The following is a 9,104-nucleotide window of genomic DNA, read 5'->3' as shown; positions in this document are numbered from 1 at the left end:
TGGATAGGGCTGCATCTGGAAGCTTACCTTAGCTAAGGAGACTACAAATTATAATAGCCTCTATCTTAGGGTTCTCATTAGTTCATAAAACTCTCAAAAGAGAATCATATGTCAGTTAATGAATACTAAATATTACATCCTGTCAAGCAACTGCTTATATTTATAAAGTCAGTTAGTATATCACAAATATCATAATTACCAAATTTAATTAAAAAATCTATATGATTTAAATAAAGATCACAATTATTTTGCCGAATTAGAGAAGCTTTTTAATGACGTGGGAAAAAGCCTTCAAGATTTCTCAACTTTACCTTTTCCAGATAATATTTTTTTGCAAGAGCTAGAGAACAAGTTACTTACGGAGGAACTTGTTACAACAACAGTGAAATGCAAGCAGAGCACAGTAAATTGCATAAAAATCTCAATGAAGAACAACTCCAGGCATACAACTCAATACTTGACAGTGTAGAAAACAACAAAGGAGGCGTATTTTTTGTATACGGTTCTGGAGGTTGTGGGAAAACTTTCCTTTGGAATACGATGTGCTGTAAATTATGGAGTGAAGGAAAGATTGTACTTCCTGTAGCATCTTCTGACATTGCAGCCACATTACTGCCAGGAGGAAAATCTGCTCATTCCAGATTCCATATCCCCCTAAAGCTTGATCAACATTCTATAGCTGGTATTAAACATGGTTCACAAATAGGAGATTTAATGAAGCAAATCAGGCTAGTTATATGGGATGAAGCTCCAATGCAGCATCGCCATTCATTTGAAAGTGTTGACCACAGTTTAAGAGACATTATGGCTTCGGTTGATCCTCTGAGAGCCGGACTTCCGTTTGGCGGGATTACTGTTGTCTTCGGTGGAGACTTTAGAAAAATACTACCTATAATTCCAAAAGCAAGCACAACAACTGTTGTTGGCGCTTCGTTGAATAGTTCAAGGTTGTGGGATCATTGTCAAATTTTCTTATTGGAAAATTTTTTTGCGATTGTTATCAGGAAGAACAGAGTCCGAAAGAGAAGAGATTGCAGATTTTAGTAGGTGGGTACTGGATGTTGGCAACGGTACGCTTTCTAATATTCATCCTGGTGATATAGTTCATGATCAAGATCTTGTCATTCCTGACAAATTCATTATAAAATCTGAGGAAAAACCAATTAAGGATATAGTTAACATCATCTATCCAGATATTGCTAACAACATGAAGAATACAGATTGGTTGACGGAAAGATCTATTCTCACACCAACAAACGCCATAGTTAGTGATATAAAATCTTATATCCTTCATAACATCCCCGGTACATCATACAACTATTACAGTCAGGATTCATTATGCGACAACCAAGGACATGACAATGACTTTGGCTCTGCATTTCCTGTTGAATATTTGAATTCGATTAATATGCCCTGCTTGCCAAAGCATGATTTGAAGATTTTTGTCGGGTCTGTCATCATGCTCATGAGAAATTTAAATCAGATAATGGGACTTTGCAATGGTACGAGGATGGTTGTTAAGCAATGCTTTCCCAACAGTATCGTGTGTGTCATTCTTACAGGATCACAGCTTGGTACAACACACATTATCCCGAGGATAGAGATGGAACAAACTGATACAAAATGGCCATTCGAATTCAAGATGATCCAGTTCCCGGTACAACTTTGTTTTGCTATGACTATAAACAAAAGTCAAGGTCAATCGTTAAACAAAGTTGGTTTATATTTGCCTAGATCGGTATTTTCACACAGACAACTTTACGTTGCCGTTTCTAGAGTAACTTCTCCATCTGGTTTACATGTTCTCATTGACGGTGATAATGGTCGATGGATAAATGTCACAACTAATGTTGTGTTTGAAGAAGTATTCTATAATTTTCCAAATAAGAGTAGCACATAGGACTTTTAATTTTATTTCGAACTATCTTTTTTCCTATTTATATAACTCAAATATGTTTTCTCACTAATACATTTAAGTTATATTTCCTGATTTATTTTTAATTGAATGTTTAAATGACCTAGAAGATTGCAGACATAGTTTGTCAGTTGTAATTTTTGTATTTTGGCTTACACATATTACCGGTACTAGATTATATGGTATTTACATTGAATTTGCAATTATAAAATGAAAAATGAGTAATTGACAGAGTCATTCAAACTCGTATATCAATTACCATAAACTAGCAAATAAAAGATATCATAATTTGGGGTCTGATCTTAACATAATGACTCTCGTGTTACCAACAGAAAGTATTTTTCCACATTTTCACCATATGTTCACATTATCTTTTTTATTAGGCATTAATTTTTACTGATAATTATGGATGAAATCTTGATGAATGAAATTATTGTGATAAGTCCTCTGTAAGCGGATATGAATATATCCTCGATTAAAAAGAGTTATTGACTTTCCTTAAAATCCTCACTCACAGTTGTACAAATCTTATTATATCAAACAGAAGATCCTTATCAAGTCCTAAATTCATGTAAGAGATATATATTTGGTGGTATGATTTTGTGTAGTATATATAAACATAATAAGTTTACAGTTCTTTCGATCACATAGAAAGAGCAGCATCTTCATAACAGGTATAAATAACTTTTAAATTATTACATTAAATATTATTTTGTACCATTTTGTACCTTATCAACGTGTTCACACTATAGTGTTATAATTTGATTTTTTTCACTTCTGTTCGGTGATGGACCATCATACTCATCTTGCGTCTCTCAATGGAAGTAGACATGACTAGATAGTTTGTGTTCGTGTATCAAGAATGTGGTTTACGGTGAATGGGTGAATGGTGCTGGTGAGCTTATTCGGCAGAACCTGATTCTACTGGATCGTGAGGTAATATTATTGTGTCTTTTGAATCAAACCATTATAATATAAAATTTCATATGTCTATTGTCATAGGACATTTTAACACTTAGTCACTCAATCTTGCAGAATAACCACATGCAAGCTTTTGTTAGTGCTGAGATTTGGAATCAAATTGGTGGAGTTATCAACGCAGGCAATTTATATGTTATAACAAATATTCATGTTGCTCCGGCAAATGGTGTTCTAAGGCCTGTATATTTTACAAATTGCATCCATTTTATTTTAACTACCATCGTTAACTTGGTCCCTCAGGACGATTTGGCAATACCTATGCACAAGTTTGAATGCATACCTCTTCGAGAGCTTTGTGATCACCATATGTCTTATGGTGATCATCACCAACCTACTTATTCCACAGCCGGTATTCTTTTTTAATGTAATCACAAATTTTCTATATATATATATATATGCATATAATAAAATATGTTCTTGCAGATGTTGGTGGAGCTGTTGAGGGTCTAGAACAAATGTCTACCATTCAAACTAAATATGGACCTCGAGATATCATTCGTTTCACGATTACTGATGGATTGTAGGGATTTTTTTCAAAAATTTGCAATTTTTATGTTCTTTCTTTTCAATGCTAATATTTAATTTTAAAATGTTTTATATATAGGAAAATATATCGTGTTTTAATTTCCTGAAAATATTGAATTGTTATCAATATATTCTTAATGTTTACTAGCACTAGATTTTCAAAATTACTTAAATTACCCTTTTTCCCTATTCAATAGATTTCCCAGGCATGTCCTTTTTTGTCCAAAAAAATTTATTATGGACTATCCATTTTTTAACTGGATCAACCCATATTACATATTACATATTACATATTACATATTTACATAATATATGTACTAAAAAATATGAACTATCCACCCAAGTGGGTTGACCCGGATCAAATACAATACCACTTGTTCCACGTATATCACAAAGATTTACAACTTCATTATAGCAACTGCTATTAACTGTCCAAAATCAAAAACTAATCTTCACGATCAATTTCAAATTCAAACCTCCCTTATCCTTGGTTTATTGATTTTAAATTTGAAAATTGAATTTTGTTATCTGCAACTGATTTTCAAAATCTCTCTTTCTGGTTTCTTGACGTGTCGGAACCTGCAACAATAGACAGATCCGGTATTGGTTCTTTGTAACACTTTGGTTGGTTGATGATTCTGTGTTGTGACTCGAGATAAAGGTTTTTCAGTGGATAAATTCAGTATGTCATACTCCGTGATTTTATTTATAATTTATGATGTTCTTATTTCCATGTAATCGAATTATTTTTATTTTAGTTTTCCATTTTAAAATTTAAAATTTTGTTTCTTATCTACGTTTTGTAGTGGAGATGATGATATGCAAATGTGTTTTGCAGATTGATTTTTTGTATTAATCGAACTGAATTGGGGATGCAACCTGCAGATGTCTCTTATTTTCTTTATACATATGTAGAATCAGGTTTGCGTTGATATGGATACGGATCAATTTATATGAATTTTTTTCTTTAATATACTGATTTACATGACATATAGAATCAGGTTTTTTTCAAGGGTTTTCATGTGTTGGTTGTTGTGGAGTACTATTACTCCATATTTTTGTGTGATTGTCACCCAGAAGCTATAATATTTTGATGATATGATTAATTGGGGAAATTATTTTTTTTTTGTTTCAAGGGTTATGAAGCTATGCTGAAGAGAAAGAGAGGTGTAGTGTTTTAGTTTTATAGTTAACATAATGCTATAAGTTAAGAATAATATATTTTATCTGAATCACTGTCTATTATATGTTTTACTTATTTTTATACAGGATGCGAATGAAAATTCCGTTATAATAGTAATGAATGACGATATTAAGGTTATAGTGAGCCAAACTGGGCCGATTAGTTTACATCAACATTCATAAATTTGTACAGTTTCAGTTAATTGTAACTGTTAACGTTGTTACGCTCATAACCAGATTTGTTTCAACATGTTTATCAGGTTCCAAAAATATCGCTTCAATGTTTAGAATTCCATATATTGTTAGAATTCCACTTTAGTTTTTCAAAGATATTATGTTGTGTGTCTAACTTTCTGGATGTATAGTTCTTTGATTTTTTGTTAATTCTTGTGATGATAAAAACTCAAAGTATTTCATGCTCTTGATGACTGAAAATTGTGAAACTTGAAGCTTTTTGATGGAGTTCACCACTTATCCTAGGGCAAGATGGAGATATCAGTGGACACGGACCCTAGTGTTCAGGTAAATATGGAGAAAACCAGTCATGAAGTGACCACAGTAGAAACTATTCAGGAAGTAACCTCTGTGGAAACTGTTCTGAAGTAACAACAGCGGAACTGAGTTCGGTGATTGGTGTAGCCGAACCAAAATTGAGTGGGCAGGAGTTGATAAACAATGGACCAAAACAGTTGTCAAATCAGTTGCAGGATATTTTACTTTTAATTCAAATAGTTTACCACTGATTGTTGGCATGAGATAAAAGGCCAAATTGAACTCATCTGACCTTGAAACCCATGTATATGTGGTCAGCGAAGTAAAAACTGATTTTAATTCCACTCATTGTGTGTCTATTAATGAGAAAATTGAGGATCGTAACATCCAGCTGCAGAACGAGGATTCAAATAATCTACATAAGGCCAATTTCAACTCCTTTCCTCCTGAATCCCAGGTACTTTTACTATAAAGGTTGATGGCTATTGTAGGGAGCACTATCTTAAAAGTTTCTTACTGTATTGTAGAATTATGATAGTTTTTACTTTACTATTAGGGTAGATTGCGTTGTAGGGTCTAAATAATTTTAAAGGATAAGGATTTGGGTCAGGGCTTCAGGTTTTCACTTGAAGCATGATCACAATGTTATATTGCTAACTTTCACAAAATCTTAAGATGTTGGCAGTTGGGATTAATTGGATTGTACATCTGGCACAAAATAAGATGGCCAAGAATATTGTAAAACCGCAAATCTCTCATTTTAAAACATCAGGGTGTTGATATAACTATAAATATTGATATATTGTTTAGGTAATATCATAAATCTGTAAAGCGAAACTTAAAACTATCAATATTTTTTTTTGATTATTTTGTATATTAGTAGAGATTTCGTGTGCGAACGGGCAAGATTTTTAATTTTTGTGCTATACGGTCAGGCTTCCAAAAGGTTAGGAAAGACAGTGACCAAATTGATTGCCGAGGGTTATGAGGTACAATGTAGTTACATAGTTTTTTTACATTCCTATTCAGGAGTGATGCTGTGAAATTATTCTCCATCTGCAGGATCCTGCAAAATATCCCCCTCTAATCAAGGAGACTTCTGACAAGGAAATTACTCTAAGAATTGAACTTAACGATGATAACATACTGCTAAACAGTACATTGTATTATGCTACTGATGCATATGACTGTTCAGTCAGCACATCAACCAAATCTGGACCAACAGTTACAGGGACAAAACTATCCGATTTTGGCGATGTAAGCTATTTTTAATTCATTTTTATTATTTTTTGTTGTGTTCATTTTTTAGATTACACTTATGTTGTTCTTAAGATGGTTATTTTTTGTCGTAATATTAAAATCTTTCAGACTGATGTGGTAGAGGTTTCTAATAGCAGATATACCCCTGAGTGTGCTAATTCGTCTACTAAAAAGATCAAAGTGGTTAGTCTCTTTTGTTAATAACCATAACCATAACTATTACTATTCTACATCAGTCTTAATTATAATTATGATATATCTAATATCCAATAATACAACTGTGAAATTTCTCAAATGCAGGAAAAGTGTTCTTGAAAATGTATCACCGACAGAATTACTTGTGTGCCGAAAGAATATGCAAACGTTTATACATTATTTTTTTCATTTCATTTTAGGCTATGCCATTTTCTTTCTCGGCTCTTATGATTTTATTCTGTCAATTGCAATGTATGGTTCCTGGAGTTGTTATTTTCATTTTTATGTAAACTAGATATTGTTGATTTTAAACACTATCACGAGATAGCATTTAAATTGATCTATCCAGATAATTGTGATTTTCTGTTTCAATTTTTAGTATCGTATCAGTGTTAAACTATATTGTTCTTTTCAGACTATATGTGATGTGTTACATAATATGGAAACGTATGCTAAGTAGATAGTCTACTCCAGACCAGGTAATCAAATTTTTTGCATTTTTCTGTTAAGTACTGGTAATATAGTTCGTTTGTCTTTCAGTTTATTGAGAAAACGTTAAACCAATTGATGTACATTTCTGTACTTTGTTACAGGCTTGATAATTGGTACAGTAGCAGTTCATACTTGGTCTAATATACGAGTGTTACACTTCTTTCTGCAATTCAATATATAATCTATGAAATTTTTGTTGCAACTAAAAACTATTTCATAAACTTTTACATAGTACACATACTTGCATTACTATCAGTATAAATGTTTTGTATTAGGAAATAATTCAATTATATAACATCCTGAATAACAAATTTGTCCTCTAGTGAACCACCTTTAAATTCTTCATGAAGTACTATCATATATAGTGATCAAACAATCATGTCTTAATGTTATAAATATCGTGTTCTTCATTCTCGAGCATTGTGAAAATCAGAATCTGAGTTAGAGCCAATTTGTTGTCCTCTACAAATGTATTTCACCCCGCTGAGCACTACTCCAAATTTCTACATTCCCTTCTGTTCAATCACATTTTGTAATGCACGACATTTGTAAACGTAACATGTTTTTTTCCGACTATTTCAACCTCCATAAAGTCTTCATCAGCAATTTGAGTTTTCAATACACAACAATTTTCTGCAGTTTTCCACAGCAGTTTTCTGCCGTTTCTGCTGTTTTCCACAGCAGTTTTCTGCACTTTTCAAATAACAGATTTTTTAAATTCCTGCATATTTTTTGAAGCAGAATTCTGCTATTTTCTGCAGTTTTCCACAGTAGTTTTCTGCACTTTTTAAGTAGCAGATTTTTTAAATTTCTGCAGATTTCTTGAAGCAGAATTCTGTTATTTTCTGCAGTTTTTCACAGCAGTTTTCTGCAGTTTTTAAGTAGCAGATTTTTAAATTTTCTGCAGATTTCTTCAAGCAGAATTTTGCAGTTTTCTATTTCATCTAGCTCAGTCAAACTATATGTTTAATTATGAAATTTTTTATATTAGGAAATAATTCAAGTATATAACATCCTGAAAAACAGATTTGTCCTCCAGTGAACCACCTTTAAATTCTTCATGAAGTACTATCATATATAGTGATCAAACAATCATGTCTTAATATTATAAACATCGTGTTCTTCATTCTCGAGCATTGTGAAAATCAGAATCTGAGTTAAAGCCAATTTGTTGCCCTCTACAAATGTATTTCACCCCGCCGAGCACTACTACAAATTTCCTCATTCCTTTCTGTTCACTCACATTTTGTAATGCACGACCTTTGTAAACGTAACATGTTTTTTTCCGACTATTTCAACCTCCATAAAGTCTTCATCATCAATCTGAGTTTCAATACATGCACATCATATATTAATAAGTTATTGATTATAAGACAGATCTAAGTAAGTCTTCTAAGCACGTTAATTGCAAGTTAGTGTCATAATTACCTCGATCAACAGATATATATATTACTAAACTGTTATACTCAAACAATTGGAGAAATTAGTAGTATTGTTATTAACTAAGACTCCTTTTTAATATGTTTAGTAACATATTAGAAATTGATTATGTGCCTGCTCTCATGTACTGTATTTGCTTTATAAGTAAATGCCAAAGAAACAATGATATATGTTGCTGGTTTGAGTCCCTTATTGTACTTCCATAATATAGGTCTCTCTTTGCACTAAAATTAGTTAGTTACCATATATATGGCCTAGGGCTGCGAATGTACAATTAGATTCAGCTGCTGAGGAATTTAACTCGCACTATTTTAGAGTACAGGAGTAGCAAATTTAACTAGCAAGCAAAGACATTAACTTGCAATTTTTTATTGATATATAATTTCATTTTTTTTCATTTTGTTGGGGATATGCATTACAAGATCGAAATTTGGAAAACATTTGCAGCCAATGTGGCCACAAAATTTGGAAGAAATTTGCAGGCAATGTGGCCAAGTTGTGCCACTATGTAAGTGTTAAATTAGAAAACGATTTATAGTAACTTGAATTTAGACTAATATTATATAAATCTCTCAAGAATATTCATAGTAACTTGAATATAGACCAATATGACTATCACAAA

At 32.2% G+C, this 9,104-nt stretch overlaps 1 protein-coding gene and 1 long non-coding RNA gene across 6 annotated transcripts; both read left to right on the top strand.

The window, feature by feature from the left end:
- Positions 1-387: 387 nt before the first annotated feature.
- Positions 388-1,900, top strand: LOC141685525 (uncharacterized). The gene is made up of 2 exons (XM_074490619.1): positions 388-940; positions 1,005-1,900. The coding sequence occupies exons 1-2, from the start codon at positions 388-390 to the stop codon at positions 1,898-1,900; spliced, it is 1,449 nt and encodes a 482-aa protein (XP_074346720.1).
- Positions 1,901-2,565: 665 nt separating this feature from the next.
- LOC141684153 (uncharacterized) lies at positions 2,566-6,932 on the top strand. Of its 5 annotated transcripts, XR_012560568.1 has the most exons (9): positions 2,566-2,589; positions 2,744-2,851; positions 2,951-3,245; positions 3,320-4,103; positions 4,260-5,552; positions 6,031-6,084; positions 6,158-6,352; positions 6,464-6,538; positions 6,656-6,932. It is a non-coding gene; the product is annotated as an uncharacterized LOC141684153 (long non-coding RNA). The 5 variants fall into 5 exon arrangements; XR_012560566.1 differs by having other exon boundaries at positions 4,260-4,342; positions 5,084-6,352; XR_012560565.1 differs by having other exon boundaries at positions 4,260-4,342; positions 5,054-6,352.
- The last annotated feature ends 2,172 nt before the right edge of the window (positions 6,933-9,104 follow it).

This window comes from Apium graveolens, chromosome 9, assembly GCF_009905375.1.
Source record: "Apium graveolens cultivar Ventura chromosome 9, ASM990537v1, whole genome shotgun sequence".
Lineage (NCBI taxonomy): Eukaryota > Viridiplantae > Streptophyta > Magnoliopsida > Apiales > Apiaceae > Apium > Apium graveolens.
This window is presented reverse-complemented; position numbering and strand designations above follow the sequence as displayed.

What these genes read in the sequence shown, in the direction of transcription:
- LOC141685525 (XM_074490619.1), top strand. Translation starts at nt 388, where the DNA reads ATGCAAGCAGAGCACAGTAAATTGCATAAAAATCTCAATGAAGAACAA. An exon ending in TGTTGGCGCTTCGTTGAATA is followed by an intron (nt 941 to 1,004) that starts GTTCAAGGTTGT and finishes GATTGTTATCAG; the next exon opens with GAAGAACAGAGTCCGAAAGA.